The sequence below is a fragment of the Condylostylus longicornis genome, unplaced genomic scaffold (genome assembly GCF_029603195.1).
Source record: "Condylostylus longicornis isolate FDR11 unplaced genomic scaffold, ASM2960319v2 ptg000527l, whole genome shotgun sequence".
NCBI lineage: Eukaryota > Metazoa > Arthropoda > Insecta > Diptera > Dolichopodidae > Condylostylus > Condylostylus longicornis.
The window spans coordinates 1,091-26,274 of record NW_026578485.1 but is presented as its reverse complement, the minus strand read 5'-3'; the positions used below and the strand labels follow the sequence as shown (position 1 = coordinate 26,274).

General features: G+C 43.4%; 8 protein-coding genes across 8 annotated transcripts; 4 read left to right on the top strand and 4 right to left on the bottom strand.

Annotated features, from left to right (window-relative positions):
- The first annotated feature begins 1,004 nt into the window (after positions 1 to 1,004).
- LOC129617421 (uncharacterized) lies at positions 1,005 to 5,446 on the top strand. Its single transcript, XM_055532658.1, has 2 exons — positions 1,005 to 1,498; positions 5,317 to 5,446. Exons 1-2 carry the CDS (start codon positions 1,005 to 1,007, stop codon positions 5,444 to 5,446), a joined length of 624 nt encoding a protein of 207 aa, XP_055388633.1.
- A 380-nt stretch (positions 5,447 to 5,826) lies between these two features.
- On the bottom strand, positions 5,827 to 11,782 carry LOC129617420 (uncharacterized). Its single transcript, XM_055532657.1, has 30 exons — positions 11,615 to 11,782; positions 11,420 to 11,569; positions 11,251 to 11,373; positions 11,048 to 11,179; positions 10,935 to 11,002; positions 10,787 to 10,883; positions 10,575 to 10,688; positions 10,463 to 10,525; positions 10,232 to 10,403; positions 9,996 to 10,176; positions 9,892 to 9,952; positions 9,729 to 9,839; positions 9,567 to 9,683; positions 9,448 to 9,516; positions 9,259 to 9,399; positions 9,131 to 9,207; positions 8,959 to 9,043; positions 8,743 to 8,915; positions 8,594 to 8,696; positions 8,058 to 8,201; positions 7,872 to 8,015; positions 7,776 to 7,826; positions 7,629 to 7,731; positions 7,471 to 7,577; positions 7,312 to 7,426; positions 7,168 to 7,268; positions 6,954 to 7,122; positions 6,813 to 6,903; positions 6,674 to 6,768; positions 5,827 to 5,972 (listed from the first exon to the last, which is right to left on the bottom strand). Exons 1-30 carry the CDS (start codon positions 11,780 to 11,782, stop codon positions 5,827 to 5,829), a joined length of 3,471 nt encoding a protein of 1,156 aa, XP_055388632.1.
- A 398-nt stretch (positions 11,783 to 12,180) lies between these two features.
- LOC129617419 (thiosulfate sulfurtransferase-like) lies at positions 12,181 to 13,127 on the top strand. The gene is made up of 4 exons (XM_055532656.1): positions 12,181 to 12,296; positions 12,344 to 12,657; positions 12,702 to 12,860; positions 12,904 to 13,127. The coding sequence occupies exons 1-4, from the start codon at positions 12,181 to 12,183 to the stop codon at positions 13,125 to 13,127; spliced, it is 813 nt and encodes a 270-aa protein (XP_055388631.1).
- A 100-nt stretch (positions 13,128 to 13,227) lies between these two features.
- Positions 13,228 to 16,922, bottom strand: LOC129617418 (uncharacterized). The gene is made up of 15 exons (XM_055532655.1): positions 16,899 to 16,922; positions 16,742 to 16,825; positions 16,559 to 16,697; positions 16,430 to 16,515; positions 15,958 to 16,347; positions 15,514 to 15,909; positions 15,403 to 15,466; positions 15,177 to 15,347; positions 14,910 to 15,076; positions 14,421 to 14,843; positions 14,171 to 14,369; positions 13,900 to 14,103; positions 13,619 to 13,853; positions 13,466 to 13,574; positions 13,228 to 13,413 (listed from the first exon to the last, which is right to left on the bottom strand). Exons 1-15 carry the CDS (start codon positions 16,920 to 16,922, stop codon positions 13,228 to 13,230), a joined length of 2,877 nt encoding a protein of 958 aa, XP_055388630.1.
- Positions 16,923 to 17,222: 300 nt separating this feature from the next.
- On the top strand, positions 17,223 to 17,833 carry LOC129617417 (uncharacterized). The gene is made up of 4 exons (XM_055532654.1): positions 17,223 to 17,234; positions 17,282 to 17,431; positions 17,527 to 17,649; positions 17,693 to 17,833. Exons 1-4 carry the CDS (start codon positions 17,223 to 17,225, stop codon positions 17,831 to 17,833), a joined length of 426 nt encoding a protein of 141 aa, XP_055388629.1.
- A 62-nt stretch (positions 17,834 to 17,895) lies between these two features.
- LOC129617416 (fructose-bisphosphate aldolase 2-like) lies at positions 17,896 to 19,540 on the top strand. The gene is made up of 10 exons (XM_055532652.1): positions 17,896 to 17,949; positions 18,030 to 18,146; positions 18,213 to 18,362; positions 18,408 to 18,540; positions 18,587 to 18,618; positions 18,665 to 18,700; positions 18,745 to 18,894; positions 18,950 to 19,048; positions 19,094 to 19,303; positions 19,352 to 19,540. The coding sequence occupies exons 1-10, from the start codon at positions 17,896 to 17,898 to the stop codon at positions 19,538 to 19,540; spliced, it is 1,170 nt and encodes a 389-aa protein (XP_055388627.1).
- Positions 19,541 to 19,758: 218 nt separating this feature from the next.
- On the bottom strand, positions 19,759 to 20,955 carry LOC129617415 (uncharacterized). The gene is made up of 7 exons (XM_055532651.1): positions 20,890 to 20,955; positions 20,535 to 20,786; positions 20,428 to 20,491; positions 20,345 to 20,382; positions 20,156 to 20,294; positions 19,968 to 20,104; positions 19,759 to 19,920 (listed from the first exon to the last, which is right to left on the bottom strand). Exons 1-7 carry the CDS (start codon positions 20,953 to 20,955, stop codon positions 19,759 to 19,761), a joined length of 858 nt encoding a protein of 285 aa, XP_055388626.1.
- Positions 20,956 to 21,334: 379 nt separating this feature from the next.
- LOC129617414 (poly [ADP-ribose] polymerase 1-like) lies at positions 21,335 to 23,663 on the bottom strand. The gene is made up of 10 exons (XM_055532650.1): positions 23,525 to 23,663; positions 23,008 to 23,041; positions 22,776 to 22,940; positions 22,617 to 22,725; positions 22,300 to 22,572; positions 22,145 to 22,249; positions 21,984 to 22,083; positions 21,663 to 21,741; positions 21,532 to 21,608; positions 21,335 to 21,486 (listed from the first exon to the last, which is right to left on the bottom strand). Exons 1-10 carry the CDS (start codon positions 23,661 to 23,663, stop codon positions 21,335 to 21,337), a joined length of 1,233 nt encoding a protein of 410 aa, XP_055388625.1.
- Between the last annotated feature and the right edge of the window lie 1,521 nt (positions 23,664 to 25,184).

Here is a 25,184-nt window from a genome sequence, read left to right as displayed (position 1 = left end):
AACCAATCACACGACAAATCAGTTTCCCAGACTCCACATCAACGTCTGCCGAAGGAGTAGGAACTGTCAAACTCATTGCTCACGTTGGAGAACCAATCCAACTCACAAACGTCCTCTTTTGTCCACGATTCTCCTACAACCTTTTCTCATCCAGCCTCGCCGAAAACAAAGGATACCACATATCTCAATGGGGCCGGCGTCTGTACCATCACTGATGCTTCAGGAACAACACTCATCACTTCTCCAAGGACCAACGGTCTTTACATTGCCACTTTTCATGATTCCACAACCACTGCTGCAACAATCCAACTTCAAGACACTCAATCTGACCCCTCCACACTCTGGCATCTTTTCGAATGGGACATCTCAACAACCAACACTGCTCTCTTCTCCACTTACCTGTCTCTCCTTCAAATCAACCGTGTCGTGTATGTGCCCTCGCAAAACAAACCCGGACACCTTTCCCCAAAACTCGAAAACTTCAAGCCACCGACCATTGCAACTCGTACACTCGGATCTCTGCGGACCATTTCCCAACGATTTGGACGGACACAAATATTTCATCACATTTACAGACGACTTCTCCGCTACTCATCCCTCGCCCTCCTGAAACGCAAATCAGATGCATTCACAGCTTTCTACTGGTACCATGCCCAAGCAATCAACTTCCATCAGATTTCCCTATCAAAACTACGATGCGACAACGGTGGGGAATTCCTATCAAATGAATTTCAACAGTACTGTAGAACTCATGGAATCCGCCTCAATCCAACAGTGCCTTACTCCAGTCAATCTAATGGCGTCGCGGAACGTCTCAATCGAATACTTGTAAAGCCCGCTCAATGCTGATCTGGTCACAGCTACCATCCGAATTCTGGGGACACGCCATTCTCTCTGCTTGTTATTTTGAAGAACCGGTCACCAACTCAACCACTACCTCGCGAAATCACTCCCTTCCACCGTTGGACAAGCAAACCTCCTGATCTACATATCCGAACATTCGGATGCCTCGCCTACGTCCACATTCACAAAGATCTCCGTCCCAACAAATTCTCTCCTGTGTCCCGCGAAGTCATTTTTGTCGGTTTTGGTCAACATCATTCCCACTACATCTTCATCTCACACACGTTCACTCATTCGATCACGCGACGTCACCTTCAACGAAAATTCCCCAGCCGGACCCCTCATTCTTCAACAGTTCACTTCCTCAAGCCCTGCCTTCACATATCCCTGACGAAAGCCACAAACTTCAACAACCTTCTCCACAACAACAACCTCCTCCTCCACAACAACAACCTTCTCTTCAACAACAACCTTCTCTTCAACAACAACCTTCTCTCCAACAACAACCTCCTCTTCAACAACCTCCTCTTCAACAACCTCCCTCTCCACAACAACAACAACAACCTCCCTCTCCACAACAACAACAACAACCTCCCTCTCCACAACAACAACAACAACCTCCCTCTCCACAACAACAACCTCCCTCTCCACAACAGCAACAACAACCTCCACAACAGCAACAACAACCTCCACAACAGCAACAACAACCTCCCTCTCCACAACAACAACCTTCTCTTCAACAACCACCCTCTCAACAACGACAACCTTCTTTTCAACGACAACTCTCCTCTCGCACACTGAAACTCAGAACCCGCCAAGCCTCCTTGCATAACACGCTCTGGACGCCAATCAAGACCTCCACCAGCCCCATTTGACCCATCCGCTTTTCAACTCTCCACATTCCCGGACTCCGAATCGATCACACTCGTCAACTCTGCCAGCGACTGCACTTTCAAACAGGCAGCCACCGGTGAAGACGCTCCTCACTGGATTGAAGCACTAAATCGCGAATTCCAAGCCATCGAACACAACAACACCTGGACCCTCATTCCACTTCCTCCCAATCGTGTCCCTTTGCCCGTTCTTTGGGTTTTCAAGCGCAAACAAGATGTCCATGGTAACGTAGACAAAGCTCGTCTCTGCGTTCAACGTTCCCGCCAACTTCCTGGAATCGACTTCAACGAAACATTTGCTCCTGTAGTCTCTCTTCCAGCCCTCCGTCTTCTTCTCCTTGCCCTTGTTGCGTTCTTCGACTGGGAATGTCAACATCTCGACATCGACAATGCCTTCCTGAATGGTATTCTCGATGAAGAAGTTTTTGTACGTCAACCTCCCGGATTCGTCAACGATCAATTTCCACATCATGTCTACCGTCTCAACAAAGCCTTGTATGGCCTCAAGCAAGCGCCCCGTTGCTGGTTTTCAGAAATCGACTCCACCCTCGCCACACTTGGATTTCGTCCACTGCGAGAAGAAGATCATCGACGTAAAGGGCGAGGTAGACGAAGTCGTTTTCGACGTGGAGAGCATAAAGTCCGGGGTCCAAATCCAGCCTTCATCCAACATGTCCAAGAATTACTCCAATCCAAATACTCCATGAAAATCCTCGGCCCTGTCAATCAACTTTTGAACATGGAAGTCATCCGCCATCGATCACTATTCATTTACGTCAACGAACATACCTCGAAGACATTCTCAATCAATTTCACATGAACGAACGCCAACCCCGTCTCCACACCTCTTCCACCCAATCTCCGCCTCAGTCAACCCTTGGAAGAAGAAACAACCAGTTCCCACTCATCTTGCATTTCATCCCACGCTCAAAATCAATCTCTCACAGGAAGTCTCATGTATGCAGCTATCGCCACACGCCCCGACCTCGCCTACACCGTTGGAAAATTGAGCCAGTTCAGCGCGTCAAGCAATTCTTCTCACTGGCAAGCTGCCAAACACACTCTTCGTTATTTAAAAAAGACTTCAAATTTTGCTCTCAAGCTCGCTCCAGTTTCTCTCATCGTCCATGCTCTCTCTGATGCTGACTACGGTGGTTGTCTTGACTCCCGTAAATCCACGTCTGGTTCTCTCATCCTTTTTCGCAACGCTCCCATTCAGTGGATCAGTCGAAGACAATCAGCCGTCTCTACCTCAACTGCAGAAGCTGAATATCTCGCTCTGGCACAAACTGCCAATGAAGTTTTCTGGCTTCTTCAAGTTCTCCAAGAAACACTTCCAGCTCCAATCCCATCTCCGATCTCACTCCACTGTGACAATCACGCCGCCATTGCCATCGCTACAAATCCCATGCACCATAAAAGAGCAAAGCACATCGACATCAAATACCACACAAAATTCGTGAATACGTCAACTCAGGCACGTTCAAGGTTCTTTCTGTTCCAACGGAACATCAACTTGCGGACTTTCTCACCAAAGCCCTTCCGGGTCCACGCCGAGTCCTTAGTTGAGGGGAGGGTGTTAGACCTGACTTCTGTCGCGCGCCTTTTTTCCTCATGCTACAGACTTTTGTCTCGAACCAAACTTGAACCACTCTTGAAAACTCTGTGTTGAGGTCCTGGTCCAACTGCCAACAATAATACCACGGAGCTCGGGTGCCTTTTAGCGCTCATCGCACAGAAGCGTTGGGTATCCCGCAGTCAATGATTGTGTGCAGTATCCCATTGATGTTCTTCTTCTTAAACGAGTTTTGGGAATTCGCATCGATCAACGGATGCAGCGGAGCTTCAACTTGATGACTGTACACAGACCAGATGTGTGCATGCGAATCGGACAAACCCCAGTGCGCAGAAGAGAAGAATAGGCCTCTCGATGAGGATAGAGCGAGACCAATTACAGGGACCGAAGTTTGCGCCAACGGTTCCCAATTCTCGTTTGTACACGAGTTGGATACCATCTTGCGTTTTTATTATTTTGCCCTCGGTGAGCCACTTATAATTTCTTACTGATCAGGAGCGTGATGTTCGGTTGCGAGAATTCAATTTCATCCTGAAGACCGTGTTGCTTTATGTCCCCGGCTTAATCAACTTTTGCATTTACATAAACAGCTGCCTCAGATGATGAAGCGATTTCAACAAATTAGCTCGCGTCTTTCTCCACGTTTACCCTCATGAGAGATCGTGTTCGGAAGGAGGTATCAGACATCTACGCTGCTATTCGGTACAAGCGGGGAGCACTTGAAAGTCTACTCAGTTCAATCATCAATAGGACTTCTCATTGTGGAAATGGAGCATTTAGAACTGCCAGGCATTCCAATGACTCCAGATGAATTTATTTCGTGGTCCCATTCTTGTGTAAAGACATTGGATTGTCTTCATCGGAAGGTTTTCTACCCCAGGATGTTCGAATTGAGAATGTTCGTTCTACGTCGAGAAATGGAGGAAAGAAGTTCTTTCCAATAGATTTTGATCGTGCTTGTGCATCTGGTACTACAGCAATCCCTTACGAACCTGGCCTGTCCAGAGACGTTTCTAATTGTGAATTTGGATGCTCAGACTGATGATCCTATCCCGAATCCCAGTTTTATCATTTAGATGTATGGAGCTAGTCATTACCAGATTGCCACAGTGTAATTCCTTGGATGACTATCACTGCACGTCTACGTCAATGTGCAGCAATGCTACGATGATATGTGTTTTCCCTTGACAAAAATCTAGAACTTCATGAAAGTGTAACTCAACTCTGGAATTGTAGCTCACTGTTTTAGTCTCAATGTTCTCACTCAGTTTCAGTTTTGGTGTTTCAGGCGAATTATTGATTAGTGTAAATTGTAGGTAGATCTCACTCAGTGTAAATTGTTGATAAATCTCACTCAGTGTAAATTGTTGATAAATCACGGCACATCTCCGCTCCGAATGAGGAACCCCATAGTATTGTTAGTCGACGGACTGCGGAGATGGTGTGTTTCAATTCAATGGCCCATGAGAAAACGACCCGGGCTGGTAATGCTTTTGAGACGGAAGATAACTGGATGAGCAATAAGTACCAATTGTCCATCTCCAATTAATCTGTTGGAGGTCAGCTGTTCGACATGGTAGAATATTGTGAAGAAAGAAAGAGCAGAGATTGGAACCGGCGCCTTGCAATCTAGACGGAGGGAAATGGCAGAACTTTGATGATTCCAGAGTGATTGGATACGGACACCGAAAATCCCTTCTCTGAACCGAAGCTCTACGCGAAGTCACAAAAAAGCGAAGTACGTCTCCTAGATGTTCTGGCGAAGTTCTCACAGACAAGAATTCGTTCACATATCACTGATTATCCGGAAACATATTTGATTGAGGAACCAGCTGACTACTACATGAATCACCGTGGGAAGTTTTGTTGAATAAACAATTCATCGTTAATGCTTTGGATTCTCAGAAATGAATTTCTGTAACAAATCGTTCATCACTTTCTTGAATCTGATTTGAAAAGACTGAAATGACGATTTAAATCAAACGTTTTTACTTTTCGTTTAAGAATCATCGATGAGATCTTTGCTGCTTTCAATTCTTCGTCAGTGGAAGTTTCTTTAGGGAAACTCAGAACGCTTGGAAATCAAAGAGGTGAAAGCAATCAAGGAAAATCATCAATGAAGCTCACAAACTAACGATTCTCGGATTACGGGTTTGGGGATGCCCAGATGTCAGAGAGTTCTAATTGCTTCGTATGATTCGCAAAAACGCTTTCGTGATTTGCTTTTTGGATAAACAACCAGAGCTTCACTTGGTACGTCTGAGTTGATTCTGAGTGCAAGCTGTTTGACACTCCATTTCTGTCCCCATTACAACAACCAGTCCTGTGAGGCAACTTCACGGACTCATTCATCAATCTTCCTAAAAGGAGATGTAACAAAAGTTATTGATCGCCTTGATTTTCAATTGTTTCACGCTATTTTCTACGAAATTGTTAGAGACGAAAAAAGAAATTTGTTCAAATACTAGCTCGGTAATCCTTGATACGAGCTACACCATTACATGAAAACACCGTTTAGGCAGCGATATGAGCTGCGACGGCAAGAGCAGCAGCAGCTCCCAAGGACAATCCAGCTGCAGATGACTTCGAGCAGTCGACTTCCGATCCCGAAGGACACAAAGCGACAGGAACACAAGCTTGAATCCGTTGACCACCAGTTCCTGAAATAGCAATTGAAAAAAACATAGACGTTTGTGGCTAATAAAAGGTTCTTACCAGTCCAACACCAAACAAATCCGGGGACTTTTTTGCACAGCGCGCATGTCTCGGGAACTTGTTGTGCTCCTGCCAGCGCAAAGAGAGCGACAAGGACGAGAAAGAAAGCTCGAACAATGGACGACATTGTCAGGATTTGGCCTTTCAAAGAACTAGATAACTGAGAGCCTGACCGGAAGACCATCATGCATGTGGAGGTCGGCAACATCCAGTACCGGTTCGAATTGTTCGCTTCAAGAAATCCACTCTCTTTTCTGCGCTTCGTACGATTTACATTTATTCAGTGAGACCGATTCTACTTCCGCATATTTTACTGCCCTGAAGTAATTTGTGGTGCACAAAGTACCACATTGTGGCGCACAAGTACCACATTGTGGCGCACAAACTACCACATTGTGGCGCACAAGGTTCACACCCCAAAAATGATGGAATCAAGCAATTTTTCGAAGGCCTTTAAGAATCATGGGCTTTGAAAAACACCATTTAAAAAGGGATGAGGACAACTTATTGAGCCGGTGATAGCTCAGATGCTCTACCATCTGACTGTAGAGAAGCAGAAATCAGATAGTCGGTGGTTCGATTCCGCCTCACCGGAATTTTAGAGTTATTCTCTCTTTTTATAGTGTCTGTTAGATTCGCTTTCTACGTTGAACTGCTAAATTTTCGTTTTGTTCATCCTCTTCATCAATTTTGCGATTTTCAGTTCGTTGGACTTGAGACGACCCTCCAGAAAAACTGGTTCTGCATAGAAAGGGAGTCCTGATCAATTTCATAGCACGGCCTACTTGAAAAGAACATCCGCGTAGCTAAAAAGATTTTCCTTCAGAGAAACGACAATAAATTGGGACCCTCTAAATTGTGTTCGAATCATTTTTCCTGAAATATTAACCGCACTTCATTCCAATTTTGTTGAGACTTCTTCTCACCAATTCGTTGTGTGTGGCTCAAATCAAGAGCCGCATCAATTTCATCCAAGATGTAGAGGGGAGCCGGTTTATATTTTAGGAGTGCGAGAATCAGGGCCAATGCTAATAGCGATCTCTGACCGCCTGAGAGTTCCCCCAGCGAAGATTTTTGAACTCCAGAAAGGGTCACCTGAAACAAACAAAATTCATGAACAGGGAGGGCAATCCTCCTTGCCTTCATCTCCAGCCCGTCTTGCAGCTCCTTCGAAGATGTTAGTGCCAATCGGGCGTCGCTCGCCGGAAGCAACATCGAAAATATGGCTGAGAAATTTTCGTCTACCTGTGCGTATCATTGAAAAACAAGCGCATTTTCTCCTACTGACCTGTTTCCAACATCCTTCTAGAGCCAACTTTTTTTTAACGTCCAGCTCTTCGATAAATTCCTCAAGTTTCTGTTTATCGCGAATCAGTTGTGTTTTCTTCTCACACAATCCCTACAGCAGCAACAAAAGTGTCTCGCTAACAAATCAAATCATACGCTCAGTTGCTTCTCAGCATTTTGCAACGTTGCTACGACGCTTCGATTAACCCTTTTTTGAAGTTGCTCAACTTTACGTTTCAGTCCTTCAAGACGCTCATGGCAATCTGACATAAAATTAATTCATGTCGATAGTCTCAAGAAGGGTTGGAACTGACCGTGTGCTTCTGGCTTGCTAAAATCAAAATCACCGTTCGGCTGATTGAGTTCGTTGGCAACGCCTTCAAGCCAAGAATGATCCCTTATCAGAAATTGAAGCCTCTGAAGACGGAAAGAGCACTAAGAGTCACACAGCAAATTCTTACTCGTTCATATTCTTGAGTGTCTTGCCGAACTCTTTGTGAGGCATGCTTGTTCTACAGAGCAAGAGTGAATTTGTTCTAAATGGGATGTTTCCTCACTTTCGCAATCTCAGCTTCACATTCTCGGATATCTGTCTCCAATTCATCTTTCTCTTGACACATTGCAGTGAATTTGCTATTGCGTTGGTGACTTTCAGCTTCTGCTTCTCGGAGTTGTTCTGTTGTTTTGTTCAATGCGGCTTCCTGAAGTGTGGTGCACTAGATACGTATCTACAATTCACTTACAACACCTTGCAGTGCGGTCGCAGTTGTCCTCAAGTCTTCTTCTAAGCTTGAAAGATCCTCTTTCCTCTTTTCCTCCATTTGCGTCTCCAAATTCTCTATTTGTTCATCCAGAACGGCCAGATCGCGAGTCAAATTCGAAGTCATCTGCAATAGAAGCGTTACAGAGCGTCACGAATCAGACTTACACCCTGAATTTTTCCAAGATCTTTTTCTGCAGATTTTAATTTTGGCATTAATTCTTTGATCTGTTGCTCTAACTTCGCAATCTGAAATTCCGCAATTAACCTTCCTCTTCCTGATCTCTCACTCTTTCCTCTCTTGTTCCGGCGCCAGCTTCAATCTCTTTTCTTAGCTTTGGCAGCTCGACGTCTCTTAATCGAGGCAGCTCCTCGTTTTGAATTGAATGCAATCTTTTTTCTGCTTCTAGTAATTCTTCTTTTTTTTTGGTTTCTTTCCCCGCTGAAGAAGTTTCTTGCAACTCCGACATTCTTCTCTGCCAGAAATCCATCAAACCGCGCTTCTCATCTTTTCCTCACTTGCATTCCCTCAATAGAAATTTGACACGTTTGGTGTTCATTTTGGAGACGCTCCAGTTCTTTGATTTGGGACTCCATTTCTTCCATTTTAGATTCTACTCCACTACAGAATTTGCTCACTATTTAATTTCCAACATTTTGTAACTTGCCTCATTTCTTTTCTTAAGTTTTTCTCTTCTTCCATCAGTTCAACCAGTTCCTTATATTTCAAGAGTATTCCTCCTAAACCAGCGCTTGATCCTCCACTGACTGAACCACTGGGATTGTAGCTATCGCCGTGAATTGTAATCGCAAGTGCTTTCACACCAGGAGCTTGGGACACCTGAGAGACAAGAAAGCTCATCATTTGAACAGGAATGACTCACAGTTTGTGCAAGTTGTGCGTTCGCGCATAAATACGAAGAACCGAAGACATATGAAAGAGACTCTTGATATTCTGGCGCAGTTGCACTGAATACAACAAACACAGCAAGTGGAATTGTTGGTAGGTGAACAGAATCTCCAACATGGATTACGAATCAAGTTGCTATTTCTTACACAACAGCATCGAGAGGTCTCTTGATGTCATGCGATTGCGTCGGAAGCTTAGCGATGGATTTTGCCTGTTTCACTTTCTGCAAACGAAATGATCAGGAATTACTTCATTCTGATAACAATTGACAAACCTCTAGAGAAAGGGCCGATCCCTTAATACGATTCATCGGTATGCATGTGATACGTCGCAATTGTTTGTATCTCTCAAGAAGTGATTTCGCTATTTCATCATCCTGGACAACAATATTAAACAAGCGGCTTTTCCCCGCTTCCTATAATTTCAATAGATAGCACGATTATGTCAATAGGATTTCTTTCACCTCTAAAGCGGTTGAATAGCGCAAATCATCTTGTTTAATTTTCATCAGTTCTAAAGCAAGTCCTTCTACCTACAAGACAATTGTCTGAGATACAAACCCCTCAACATCATTTTGCTTGCCCCCCCCGAATTCGGATTTTCATGATGAAATCGCTGAACAGAGTAAGTTTGCCTCTTCAGCTCATTGATGCGATCTTCCAACTGAATCAGCCGCTGCTCGAGTTCTTTATGTTGCATCTAGAAATTTGGGTTGAAGTGGAAAAGTGTGTCTGTATCTCTTACGTCAGCTTTCTTGTGTGTTTCTTTGACACTTTGTAATTGTTTGATGCGTTCCTCCAATTTTGAAACTTTCTCTATTTCTGCTTTTAGTTGTTCACTCAGCTGTTGTGATAGCTGCGACATTAGAGAAGGGTGTCCCAAGTGTCCCAAAGCAGATACCACTTACAGAATTTTTATTTGACGAGGCTGCGGCTGAAGCCCATTGTGCCAAATCACTTCTCCACTTCCTGAATGGAACATCGTTTCATTTCTTAAAAACATTTCTCTTACGTTATCGTGGCTTCAAGCTGTTGACACTCAGATTCTAATTTCGTAACATGCAATTCTCCCGCAGTTAATTGTTGTCTCAATGTTTGTCGAGATGTTCTTGATTTCTTTTCAGTCACGTGTCCCGTTCTTAGTTCCTCTAATGCAGCTTTAGCGTCTTCCAAAGAGTTTTGTAAATCAGCCGCTGCAATGTGACCATCAAGACATTCTTAGGACTTTTATGTTTCAGCAAATCTCACCCTTCTTCGTTCGGTCTTCAAGTTGTGCTCGCTCTGATTCTGAGGATTTCATTAATGCTGCTTTTTGCTTTTTTGCATCTTCAAGCATTTGATTCATGTTTTTCAGATCAGTGTTGAATCGATTTTTTGCTTTCTCTGCCTCTTGATTAGCAACTTTGCGTACCGCAAGATCCTGTTCAAGCATCGGTTCATGTCAACTCAAGCAGTCATCGCAAATGGTAAAGGACTTACGTTCTCAAGCGCACGTTTTTCTTGAGTCAGCTCCGTCACTCGTCCTTTTTCGGTTTTTCTTAACTGATTGATAGAATTTTAATTTGAACCACCATATTATGCAAAATTCTACCTCAAGCTCTTCTTCTCTCAAACGATCGTCCAAAAGTCGAAGACTTTTTTGATGGTTTGCCAGCGCATCTTGCAAATTTTGGGACTTGAGTTTCCATTCGTCTAATGAATCACGCTAAGAACCATTTTTTTCAATTCTACTCCACCTTGTTGTTTTCGAGATTTTTTCAAACTTTGTGTAATTCTGATAAATTCAATATTTTAATCTTAAACCAAATCTAAGTCATACCTGTAGTAATCAAACCCTCGGCAATATCGATCAAGTCTCGTTAACTCTTCCTGTCCTCGCAATGCCGCTGTGTAATCTTCTCTAAAAAACAAAATTCGCGATGTCAACAAGTCAGTAAGCTGAAGTTCTCACTGTTCTTTCCGCAGCCCCTCCAGGGTTGGTTCAATTTCTTCATGGATAACGCGTTCAATTTCAGCAAGCTATCAGATGTGCGTAACAAACCAAACAATTTTCTTTGAACTCACTCTTGATTCTTTTGTTGCAATTTTTTTGGTGGATTCGTTTCGCTTTGTTTCATACATTCGAGTACCTGCTGCTTCTTCAACCATTCCAAGAACTTCTTGCGGCTTCATATTGACGACTTTCGTAATTCGACCCTTTCAGAAGATAATAATCAATGATAAGTAATCATCATTGATCATAATATATATATGACATTCTGTTTTACCTGCATGACCAGAAAGTGAGGGTTATTCACATTTAATTGCACTGATTGAAAAATTGTTTGAATGTCCGACGGACGTGCTGCATGGCCATTCATCAGAAACCTGTCACGACCACCGACAACAATCTAAAAACACGAAGGATCCTTCCAGATCTTTCGCAAAGGATCCTACTTGACGGCTTATTGTTATTTTGGGACGATCTGCGAGTCCAACGGGTGATCGCTTCGAGTCATCGTTTCGAAAGACTAAAGTAACGCTGGCTTTTGTTACTCCAGCCTGTCCTTGTTTATAAATAAGTTCATCCAATTTTGTCACACGCATCTACCGCAACAAGGGAACTCAACAATGATTTAAATAACTCTCTACCTGTTGTAACGATTTTATTCCCATTACAAAACATATTGAGTCTAAAATATTCGATTTTCCCGTTCCATTTAAACCGCTTATTGCATTAAATTGTGGATGAAAACCAGAAATTGTTGTTCGTACTGCATAAGACTTAAAACCATCGATAATCAACTCCTCAAGATACATATCTACAAATATTAATTGAGTACACAATCTGTCATTCCTTTAAGGCGAGCAGGGAAGGAGAAATGCAAGGAATCGAGCCACTGATCGAACCAAATGAATTACAACAGTTGTTGATAAATGAAGATAATCAACAGATCTTTTTATTCGATTGTACATGGTTGGGATTGCCTTTGTTTCGAGGAAGGGGTTTGTTGAGGGACCTTCACTTCCAAACTGTTCATTTTAAATTGTTCATTTAAATTGTTTTTTAGATCCACGAATTGAATTCAATAAAATTCGATTGCCACACGCGGTCTATTTCGATCTTGATGAATCATCTGATCGAGACTCTCCGATTCCCCACACGGTGGGTTGTCCCAAATTGGGACATCCAGTCAATTTGTCTTCTGTGTGTAAAGATGCCAACAGCAGACCATTTCACTGGATATCTTGCGAGTATCTTGAGTGATCAGCAAAATTCAATTGATTTAACGAAAGACGTATTTGTTGTTTATGACTCAATTGGTGCTTGGAGGTACAAATTTTGTTTGTTTTGTTTGTGCAATTTACTGTGATGATCAGTGCTCCGCGTGTCTGGTGGATGTTGAAAGTGTTTGGTGCAGCGAATGCCTTTATTTTGAATGGAGGTCTTTGTGGTTGGATAAGTGAAGGCTATGAAGTGGAGACAACGCCCTTTCGCCAGAAGTCTCCGAGATCTTCTCCAGAGGTCATCGGAGTTTCGTTCAACAAAGCGCTGATCAGAACGTATGACGCTATTCAGAGAATCGTTCGTTCAAATTCGGATTCCTGTCTTCTAATTGACGCCCGGCCCAGCGGCAGATTCTTGGGATTAGATCCTGAGCCACGAGCAGATGTTGCGAGTGGACATATCGCTGGTGCGTCATAATCTGCTGAGTGACGCACAAGGTGGTCATTCCAGGGTCTCGCAACGTTCCTTGGAAGAGCGTTTTAATCTCTCATCGACTTCAACGAGACCGAGGAACACTCTCTGGTTGTTTATCTGGAAATGAAGGAGAATTAATTGAGTATGAATATTTCACATACAACTCACGGGAGAAACTGGAAGAGCTTTTCTCAGGTAAGAGTTTCCTCTCTTTAACAGTAATTTAAATCCTCAATAGAAAAATTGAACCTTCCTCCTAATCATGACAAAGAGCTCATTTTTACTTGTGGAAGCGGTGAGCAGGTTTCTTGCAATACAATCCCACACATAATACCCTCAGGAGTTTCTGCTGTTGTTGTGTTGGTTGCAACAATGGTTTCTGAATATTGCAATTGGGACAATGTGTCTCTATATGACGGAAGTTGGACCGAATGGAATCTTCGTGAGGCTGGAAAACTTTGAATAAAACACTTTCTTCAATTCGATGGACTTCAAGGAATTTTCCACTCAGTTGTTTGTACGAATAGGTATTGGAAAAAAAGAAACGACGCATCATTCTATTCTATCGCTGGGTGTCTTTTCCCTTCTTCAGAATCACAACACCTTCCAACGGGCCAGACGTCACAGGAACGTAATCACTTGTGGCTAATTCAGCTCTTTCTCCTGCCCCCAACAACACAGGTGTTGTGTGGGTCTGAAACCCTGTAACTGAACGTGGATTTCCAGCTTGACCAGCCGTGTCGACAGCCTACAAAGAAATGCGTCAACAATCAATTAACAAAATGTGTTGCAAATCTTACTTGGCCAACTCGAACTGTGACGGGCAACGGGTGTAACTCCTCATCTAGAGTCAGAAGCATTCTGGGCCGCATTGCCGGGAGTAGCGCGAAGAGCAAATAATGGAAACGTCTGGAAAGAAACGCAATGAACGAGAGACAGAGAGAACGACGTACCCGAGAAACGTTTGTTTTAGGAAAAGACAAGAATGGAGGGTAACAAGAAGAGAGGCAAGGCTAACAGGAGATATCAAAAATCCGTCGGAAAGGATTGGGGAAATTGTCATGAGACCCTTTCCCATATAGAGAAGTCCTTGGGACAAGCGAACGCAAAACAAGCCATTAAGGGAGCGGGAGTAATACGAGGAAGCTAGTTGACGAAGCAAGTCCGCAATTTTCGCGTTGTTGGTGCCTACAAACAAAAATGCTTATCTCTCGATATTTCTGGCTGCCCTTACCAGCTCCAACAAATCCTAATGCAAGGACCGCGTTCAATCCAACATCAGAATCAGTATCATGTGTTAACTTTGAAAGAGATTCAACGACTGAGGGTTTTGGATTGGAGGTTGACAGCAGTGCAAGGCCTAATGGAACAGCACGTCTTATATACGTGTTTCCATATTGAAGAAGATGATCGAGCATTCGAAGCTGCATATCAGTTCCTGATAATCAGACAAGACGACTCTTAATTATTGCTGAACGGGAAGGACGCTAGACTTGCAAACGTACCATACGGCTCTCCCAAAGCGACAAGCACCATTGAGAGAACGGCGGAAGCTTGATGCATTCCACGCATTGGACACACTTTCGCCTCAGAGTCCGCGGCAGGTTTTGCGTCTGATCCAGTTGCAGTTCCCTCTTCTTCCGCTTCCTCTTTGGAATCCTTGTCGTCATCTTGTTCAATACACGCTTTCAAAAATTGCTGAACCTGAAATCGATGAAATACGTGACTCATCAATTAAGCCAAATATTGAATCACCTTAGCAACGTCACCAGAGCCAGCGAAAGCGAATCCCATGACTGTCGAACTTGCGTATTTCCCCGTGGGATGTTCACTGATGGTCTCTAGTGCTTCCAATGTTGCCTCACATGAGTCTTTCCGTCCCAAGAACAAAAGTCCCAAAGACAATCCAAACAGATAAGAAACCGGCTCATCCAAATTTCCAGGCATCGCTTGACGCTCCATCAACGTTTGAAGAATCGCTTCAGCAGCGTTTTCGTTAGCGCTTCCAACAAACGTCAATGATAACCCCAACGCAGCAAATGCGCTTGTTTCATTTGGAATTGATGTGTCAATGATAAGAGGAACCGACAAAGAAAGGAGTTCTTCTCTGTGCCATCCTGCATGAGAAATTCCAAGACCCAAAATTGTTGCATCACGTTCCGCTCCTGTTCCCGCCTCCTATATAACAAACAACATGCAGATGCACCAATCAAATGGTTATCCATATGCATCACTCTAACGCACCACTTGGTCAGAGAGAAGGCCAAAAGCATAATCTCCAGGAACATTAGTAGAACTACAAACAAGTCCAAATGCCAGTAATGCTCCAGCTTTGACCATCGGATCTGAAGCCCAACGAAATTTATCGATGCTTTGAATTCCATCTTCAACATTCCAGAGCATCACAGACCCTGAAACATGAAAGAACTATAAGAGCTTCGTTTTGATGAGATGATCAACAAATGCTGATTCTTCCACAATTGAAGTAGACCTTCTGCGCTGATTGCTCACCAACAGACGCAGCAGCAGCAAGCATTCCATGTTCACGGTTTTTATAAATCCAGGATGAATCATCGACTGTCATCAACTTGTCTGTCCCAAAACCAGCATTAACGAATGCGTTGACATAAGTAGAGGCAAGATTCATTTTGGCAGAATCTAAGAAAAATCCAGTCGCGCCACCTACGCGAATCATACCAAGCGAGAATTACTACGAGAGGATTGAGAGAAAGCCTACGTCGATCTTCCAAGTGTGCTTTATAAACATCCTCTGGTGTTTTGGGCTCCAAAACATCCAATTCCTAAATAGAAGAAACACATTTCTTGGCAGTCTTCATACTTCACTTGCCTTTCCTAATAGCTTATACATTTCAGAGAGCCAGTCATTCGTTGCTGTGAGCAAATCTGGTTCTTCTTCGAGAGAGATATTCAGCTCTTGCAAATTGATCTGGTACGCTGCCAACAAGTATCCAATTTGTTTCTTTACAACCGAAGAAGAGCAGCTGGAAATTGCTTTTCTAACACGCTCAGTATCACGCAGCTTTAATCCAACACGCACAGCTTGACAATACTCTTCCTGAAAAACATCTTCTGAGAAAAATAGAAGTTGGAAGTTTCGTACCATCGCAATGAAAATGTTGTAGGTCACATGAAGCACGCTGGTCCACTCCTCATCAGAAGCAGCGTAGTTGCTCAATGCCAGCAGATAGTGCGTTACGCGCGAGTAGTTTTTTTCGTCAACAAACTGAACAAAAATAAGAAGAATAAAGCGGCGCATGAGAATGTATCTTACGCGCGCAATTGCTTCTATTTGTTCAACTTCACTGAGAAGATCGATTGCATCAATCTCATTGTGATGCTTCATGTAGAAAGGAACGATTTGGAAAACTAAATTGAGGAGATCCTGAACAGAAGAATTTGTTCCATAGAGCTCTCTTTTCAGAAACACACTTACAGACACTTCAAGCTCGGGCTTTAACTCCTCAGACGACATTAACTTATCCAGCAACTTATTCTGGCGGTCGTCATACTCTGCTGATAATTCTCCGCTGATATTGCGCAAATACTCTTGCCCCCAACTCGTTAACCCATCCTTGCTTCCTCGCAATCGATAATGAAGAGCCTTGCGTGTGTCGTTTGGAACAACAGTTGCTAGAATAGAAAGAACGTCGGCAATGGCTGTCTGAAGAAACAACAATGAACAGTGTGAACCACCATGAAGAACCAACCGACATAACGAAGGTCTCTGTTGAATCTGATCGTACCTTATTAGAATTATCATCTGGGAGAGATTCATAATGCAATTCAATATCCCCAAAATATGGACGAAGAAATTTGAGTGGGAGTGGGACTGTAAAAAAACACATCAACCATGGGACAACATCAATCCGTACCTGAAGTCATTGTGGTTGTTGCTCCTCTCAGCTGCAAACTTAATGTCTGGAGCGCTAACTGAGCAACGCCATCATCCGAGTCTCGAACCCTTTCAGCTAACAACTCAATTTCATCCTTAATTTTTTGAGTTTCTTCAGACTGAATAAACAGAGATCCGATTTTTCGTGCAGTGCGTGACTTACAAGTTCTTCTTCCTCCTTTTTCTTCTTGTCATTTTTCTTCTTATGCTTTGTGGGTTCTTTAGAGGGAACTGATATAATTACAGCCTGGAAAAACGAATGAAGTAACAGACAGATAGGGAGTGATAGGGAGCTTAGAAGTGGTCATAGAGTCTTCTACCTTCTCTTCCTCCTGTTGCGCCATCGGAGACAATCTCTTCAAGAATTCAGTCTACAAACGAAGGCCCACAGGAAGAATGGTTTCACCGCATTGTAGATCCTTAAGAACCTTACGGAAAGTCTCGCAAATATTGGTTCTCCCTGTAGCGTCCCTGAAAAGCAGATGTGACTTCTGCATGTCTTTCAATCCGGGAGATCGAGACCTGCTCAGTCCCTAAATCGAGAAGTGGGCTCTTTGAAGGTGAGCGTTCTCCGGAAGTGATAGAGAATTTTCGCTCCATCACAGATTAATTCGCCCTTGATTGCATTTCTCTAAATTTCCGCAATGAACACAGAGGTGAATCCTTGTAACGAACAGCACTTGCGCAACGCCTCTTTGTTCAGCCAATCAAGGTCCCTCGCAGTTTCCGCCTCCTCGATGAACTCGAAAAGGGTCAAAAAGGTCACGTGAGCGACGGCGTCTCCTATGGGTTGGAGGAGCCAGATGATATTTCCCTCACCACGTGGAGTTGCACAATCTGCGGACCTCACATGGTAGAAAAAATACCCTATGCAACACATTTGTCAATTTCATCGTACACCTTTGTCAATTTCATTGTGCAACACATTTTTAATTTCATTTTTCTCAGACTCCGTTTGAAAACAGGATTTACTCCCTCACGTTGCGTTGTGGACAACACTACCCCGATCAAGCTCCAGATGTTAAGTTTAACACCAAAATAAATCTTCCCTCTGTTGACGGCCTTGGAAATGTATGTTTTCCTTTCATAGAGCTGATTCAATCCAACATTTCAGGTTTCAAGAGGTCTTGGTATTCTCCGTTCTTGGAACTGCCATCAGTCTATTGAGTCCGTTCTGGTTGCTTTAAGACTAGAAATGGCTGCACCTAGTAATCGCCGATTACCCCAACCAGCTGAAGGCGATATGTACCACTAGTCTCTCTTGCACTTTTCTATTGTTTGTCTTGTTTTCTCTTCAAATCTCTCATTTCACTCCAAATGTGTTTCTTTGGTGTTTGCGACAACAGATTTTCAATATACCGTTTGCATGCTGTGAGACGCATATTCACTTAATCAGCTCAAACCACCACTCAATTGCAAAACCCACTTCACGATGGTAAGTCGATACACAGGATGCCCCTTCCTGTTCAATCTCGTACTTTTTACAGCCAGCTAAATTTCCTCAAGACGTCGCCAAAGAATTGGCAGAAACAGCCGCTAAAATTGCATCTCCAGGAAAAGGAATTCTGGTGCGTCTAAAACGAATTCACAACTGAAAGCTTCAGTCTAGAACAGTTTGATCCTCGTTGCTTCAGGCCGCTGATGAATCGACAGGAACCATCGGAAAGCGTTTCGAGAAGATTGGATTAGAGAATACAGAACCCAATCGAGCAGCTTATCGCGAACTGCTTTTCACAACCAAGGGACTTGGAAAATTTATCTCTGGCGCAATTCTCTATGAAGAGGTAGCAGAAGCATCAATTTCCTGATGCAAAATCTTAATTTGTCAGACATTGTTCCAGAATGCTAAGAATGGAACATCCATGGTGGAACTCATGAAATCCGAATCGATCATTCCTGGTATTAAAGTGGATCTTGGTGTCGTTGCGCTCCCAGGAACTGACGATGAAAAAGCGACTCAAGGTTTGCCGCTTTCTTGCATCTCTGTTGAATGTATCTCTTTGTTTAGGGCTTGACAAACTGGCAGATCGTTGCAAAAAGGTTTGCATTTCATCGATTTTGTATTTGACTTCCCGTATTTTCACAGTATTACGAAGCTGGAGCGCGTTTTGCTAAATGGAGAGTGAGCGATGAAATACTTCGAATTGATTGGCATTCGGTGTTCAGGCCGTTCTTTCAATCGACCCTGTGAAGGGAAAGCCGAGCGATCTCTCAATCGCTGAGACAGCACACACATTGGCGCGGTACGCAGCAATCTGTCAATCTTGTCGTTTGGTCCCAATTGTCGAACCGGAACTCCTCGCTGATGGAACTCACGTGAGACTCTTGGTTGTCGCTATTTCATCTCATGCTGTGTCGTTCCACTCCAAAGTGCATCGAAACATGTGCTGATGCCACTGAGCGAACGTTAGCCGCCGTGTTTAAAGCTCTTAACGACCACAACATTCTCCTGGAAGGCTGCCTCCTGAAGGTGATACTCCAATAGCCGCCATTGCTTCATCGCGATGCTTTTCAGCCCAACATGGTGACGCCTGGTCAAAGTGCTTCGAAGCAATCTACTCCAGAAGAGGTTGCATTCTATACAATTCGGACTCTTCGTCGAACTGTTCCACCGGCACTTGTTGGAGTTAATTTCCTCTCTGGCGGACAATCTGAAGAAGATGCTTCTCTGAATCTGAATGCAATGAACAAAGTTGGACCACATCCTTGGTCTCTCTCCTTCTCGGTATGTTTTGAGATTCTTGGTTGTTCATGTAGAGATTCTGCTTTTCAGTTCGGGAGGGCATTGCAAGCTTCCTGTTTGAAAGCGTGGGGCGGAAAGTCAGAGAACCTTGTGAAAGGGCAAGAAGCGTTGCTTGCGAGAGCGAAGGCGAACGGGGAATCCCAGCTGGGAAAATATGAAGGGGGTCAAGGCGGAAAAGACTCTGGTGCTAGTCTGTTCGAAAAAGGATACGTTTACTAACTCGTCATAACAACATCCTCTTGATGACATCAATTCTAGTAGATAAAATACTGTAGATAAAATACTGTACAACTCATTGAAGCTAAATATGAAGGACATTTGTTACGAAAAGAAAGATTTTTTTGAACAAGCTATTGATTTGATGGAATAGTAAGTAAGCGGAAGATCGAGAAAAAGAGTGAAGAGTTTCAAATCGGGCTCTAATTATCTTTTTATAGTTAGTCATCGTCTGAGTCTGATGATGATGAAGATGATGGATCATCTTCCATGAAAGACTTATAGTTAAATTCAACTCTTAAGATATATCGCATAGTGACTTGAGCCTCATCATAGACAATATATTCATTATAAAGAAGCGATGAAGAACCACTCATCTTAATCTGAAAAATCGCAATGACAATACAATCAAGATGTTTCAATTTCGCACCTGCTCCAAAACTGATTTCGAGCTAACGCCCTTTCCAGTATGAAGCGGGATGAGGGACCCGCCAAATCGACTTGGAAGCAAAGCTTGGGACGAAGGATCTGGGAGTGTTCCTCCAATTCCCCACGTGTGGTGACAGCCTATGAGGAAGTAGAGGTCAATTGAGCCAAACAATCTCTTCCTCATTTTACCTTTTTCCTTGCAATTCTTTGCCGCAGATTCCTCGGCGTTCAATTTGTGGTATGGATCCCCCAAAGCGACTTCACTTAATACCAAAATTCCATACGGATTTTTTTGATCAGCGAAACAATAATTCGAGGATTTGCTGACCTGAAACAACCATCACATATCAACCATTTAACACTTTCGACAAATCTCACCATATCAGCAAAATAGATTCCCTTCCCAAACATGTATCCTAAATGATGAAATGACCAAAATTGATTCGGGGTTGAACGCTCACCTGTTACTGGAGCTTCTGGAGGGGCGATTCTCAACCCTGTTTTCAGGATTCCCGCCCAATTCGTCTAGGAAACAAAAGTGGCCATCTGCTCAATGTGCGCATCTTACCAATCTGGATCCATGCCAGAGGAGTTTTCGATTTTCCAATGGAGTTGAATTGAGAAACTCAAGATAGCGTTCTGTTTCCTGAGCACGTTTGCACTCATAGATGTCAACAAGACGGAGCGAGTAGGAATTATGAGTTCGTGCGTGGGTGTTCTTGAGGGCGAGGGAAATGGATTTAAACGCATTGCTTTTACGATCCACAGGCAGCAACTCGCAATTCAATCCGAGGTAGTAGGAATCCAATGCTGCCATTGACTGAGAAAAATGTAAATAAACAAATCAAAATAAATAAATGAATTGTAATAGCTAATGAAAGAAGTGATGAACAAAAAGCGTTAACCAGAAATGTTTTTTGTACCTTTGCATTTCTGAGTGCTTCATCCATAATTGACGCAGCGACACCAATTTCCATCAATTGCTCCATCATGTCAATTTTTTGTTTTAATAGATTTAACGAATCGATTGGTGGAGGAGTTTTGGAAAGCTTGAACTTGAAACACAAATCAATTATTGGGACATGTGAAGTGTGTATCTCACGTAATGAGGAATCGCTGTATAAAAGTTGCTGGATGCTGCGATAATGCGTGAAGTCCATTTAAGCGTTCCTGCCTGTCGAGCAATAAATTCATTCAAGTGTCCATTTCTCTTCTTACGTTATGAATCTCATCGGTGAGTAAACTTTGAAGTTGTCGCAAATATCCATACCCTTCCGTCATTTGACTCTTACTGATGGCTCCTGAAGGAATTACAACTTGCCACTGGTCTTCTCTGTTCTCTTGAATCGAGTCATTGGCCTACGAGTTTTACTTACCCAAAGGCATTTTTTGCAAATCAATATCTTGGTCTTCAAGCGCGTGCTCCATCATCTCTCTATTAAATATCAATTCAATTAATTCTTGAACTGATTTCTCCAATTTGCTTTCAAGCTTTTCTTGTGATCCGCTGATTTGAGTCTCTGAAAGACAAAATCAATGAATCTAGAAATGACGAATCTTTTCACCTTCTGTTTTTATTGCAACTTTATTATCCTCATCTTCGCTGTCTTCTTTATGGCCATGCAACAAAACGTAACGATATCTAAGAAGAGTGCACAGAAGAACATTTCAACGCGAAGGCCTGAAATCAACAAACCTTCCCCCGATGTTCTTTTTATCGAAGCGGGCGTTCCAATCGACTCCCGTCAAATCGAAAACACGCGCCTCAAAAGAATCTACGAAACAAAGATCGATGGAGACACGAAGCGTCTATTACCGACCGATTGCGCCCTTCAAATCTTTTCCAAATTCCTCAGTGATCGTGTCCGCGCGTTTATCGGCGCCAACTCTGCCCCACTTGCGAAATACACAGAAATTCGAAGGCTTGGCGGAACAATCCTCGATGAGTTGCAAACTATAGAACTTATTGATTCCTAGAAAAAAGAAGATTCCATTTCAACACAATCGCTTGACTCACCAGTCGAAATATCCGACAAGGATGTCGTGCAATTATATGCATTGTTGAGTTGATCAACGTAAATGCGATGGCGTGCAGATTTGGGAAATAAACTGTCGATCTGAAGAATTGATTCAAAATAAGATTCAAACAAAATTACAGAACAACTGATTTGTTCATACTTGCAGTAAAGCAGATCCTGGTTGAATTGCGGGTCGACGTTCGCTCTTAGTAGGGCTCGATTCGGATTTCACAGCTTCCTCTGCTTCCCTCTTTTCCTTCAAAAGCTACAAATAGCAGAACAAATCACGAAGAGGCCAAACAATGAGAATTGCACCTTTGCTGAGGGGAATGGGGTTGCGTGCATTTTTCCATTTAACAAATAAACCTTCGCGTATTTCCGCCCCCGCAAAATCACTCCCTTGGGCCGAGGATCTTCTTCAGGTTCCGCCATTTCAACATCTGCAACTTCTTGTTCTTCTCGCGGTGAAGTGTCTCCCCCCCGTCTTCTCTTCCGCGTTGTTGGTTTCGCTTTGGGTGCAGGACGCTTCTTCTTTCCTACTGCTGGTAAAACTGGCTTTCGTGAAATAAGAGCTGGAATGAAATCACACTGCAAAACAAGAATGAGAGGAATCGAATTTGTAACTCGCATACATGAAGAACAGGAACACCGAAAGATTTGGCATCTGCGAATCTCTTCGTTGTTTTTGCTTTAGGATCATCACCAATTAAAAGATAACTTGTTGATGGAGTTACATCTTCTCTGAAGATCAGATTGTTCAATGTGTCATCGTTACTAGGCGATTGACGTACGTGAATGTCCCATTATGTTTAGTGATAAGTTTTATAAGATCTTGTCTTGAAGGGTTCGTGTTTCCGACGGATGCAAATGACATTCCGATCAATTCCCAACCTTTTGGGACAGTCTCCTCCGTTTCATCTTCTGAAACGACGGCTTTCTTCCTCCCTTTCGACGGTCTATGAGGAATTCATGGATCCGTCTTCCAGGATTCTACAAGCAGCACTCTTTCTCTCAATAACTTACACCTCTTGTTTCACATCTGAAGACGTTGATGCCCCTGTGTGCAACGGACGTTAAGATGCACCCCATTTGTGATTGCTCTACCTGCGAGTTTAAGAGACGGCGCATCTTTGGGACATTTCCAGTTTTTAAACGCTGGAACCTTCAAACACTCCGGCTAAACAGAGAAGCAAATCAGACAGAGATGCAACATGTTGCTCTCACGGGAAGAATGAACTTTTCTGTGCGGGTTAAAACAGAGATATCTTGTATCCCAGTTGCTGAATTATCAACAGATCTTGAGGGATCAAGAAGATCAGCAAGAGTGTATTTGAATGGACACCGTGTGTTCGAGTCTTCTAGATAACCCCGGCAATAAAACTCACTCAGCCCCTTCCTGACATTACAACGGCCGCTTACCACGATCTGAGTTCACCCTATGCTTACCTGTCTTAGAGTGGGGTGTTCACAAATTGGACAGTTTGGAAGCTTTCCAAAAATTAATCCTGGAAAACATGGATAGCGTAAGTTTGACTTTTACACCATGCATCTATACCATCTGCAATAACATGAGCTGCTTCGGGCGCTTTCATTTTATCCCAAACATGAAGATTGTTATGTTCCAGAATCGGCTTCAAAATCTTCATTGTGAGGCTATCCAACGATGACTGCAGCTCCATTTCATCTGATTAAATCGTTTGTATTGGGGACACCATTGGACTGAAACAACAACTGTTAATAGCCTGCAATACACCATCATCTCAATCCTACTGGCTTTCGTCCAATTTGACGTCGTAATGCTGTGCGCACGCCAATATATCCGTCCATTTCAAGGAAAAAATCCCTAAGGAGAGATAGAGTCGCGAGACTGGCTCTCAAACAGACCTTTGATTTCACGAAGATCTGAAGTGTAGTTGCGCTGAACACCGCATCGGAAATGTCTGTATTGAGTGTCGAAGCCATCGTGGAAGGGGCTTCGAACTTGACGGCAAAACCGGACTGCGGCCTGCTTGATTGACGCACCACAGTCCTGAAACGGAGCTGAAAGTGAGATTGCAGGAGGAAGATGTTTACTTTGCAAGTCGCTCGACCCGTTGGTGCATAATCGACGCTGTGAGGGTCAGGAATTGGGGGATTGTTAGGTGCCATGTTGTTTGAAGTGGTCCAGGAACCGACACCAGTTGGACGGAAAAACAAAATGCATCAATGTGGTTCAGTCTAGAAAATGGTAAAAAAAGAAATGCTAGAGGAAATAATACGGGGGGAAGAATTGACTAATTGGTTTGATCATCAGCCGTGCAACATTTCTTGCAATGAACTCCAATCGGACATCAAACGATCTCCATCAGACAAATCGTTCGAGTGTTGTTGTAATTGTTGTTCACGAATGATAGTTGATTCCAACTGTTGAATCGCTAATGGTGATAATTTCAGAGGGCGTGCTCCATCGTTGTTTCGTGTGCTGCAGCCATCACCATCAAACATAAATTGCTCTGATGCAAGGGGGATGTCGTCGTTTGTCGGTCGAATACGCTTCGCGGGAGGTAACGTCGGACACTCGCGTTCCGGAACGTCCAATCGTCGTTTCAATCCGCGACGGGAATGTAAGGGGGGGTCAGACGGAGACGCGAATGCACGAAGGACTTCAGTAACCGGGACTACAAGATGATTTCCAGAAAGAGGGACAAGCTAAAAGACAAAATAGATTTACTCCAAATACACACCCACATCAGCGACTCTCACCTCTATAATTGGTTTGGGTGTCAATGTTGCTGTGTTTGCTGATTGTAGATCAGAAGATTGAATTGGAAAAGTTCCTGGTTGAGTCCATGGAACTTCAAGTCTTGAAAGTTCTTGTAACGGGGTGGATGCTATTGTGTCTGATGTCAGTCTCTGAATCTCTGCCAATGCTGAATGAACAGAAGCGGCTTGAGACTCTGAAAAGAGTTCTAAATCACCGTTCGTTGAGGGTGGTGCCTCTGATGAGGAATCAGACTCCGATCCTTGCAAGAGATTAATGAGAACTGTTTTAAAATGGTCTGTTAAATATGGATGATTTCGATTGTTCTGTTGTGTATCTGATCGTCCCAATGGAAGTAGAAGTCGGTTGAAGAGCCTGCCGCTGGGATCGATTGATTGCCGTTGAGTCTTCTTGTGATGAAATCGATGGCTTCAATAGAACGCGATTGCTGACCCATTCA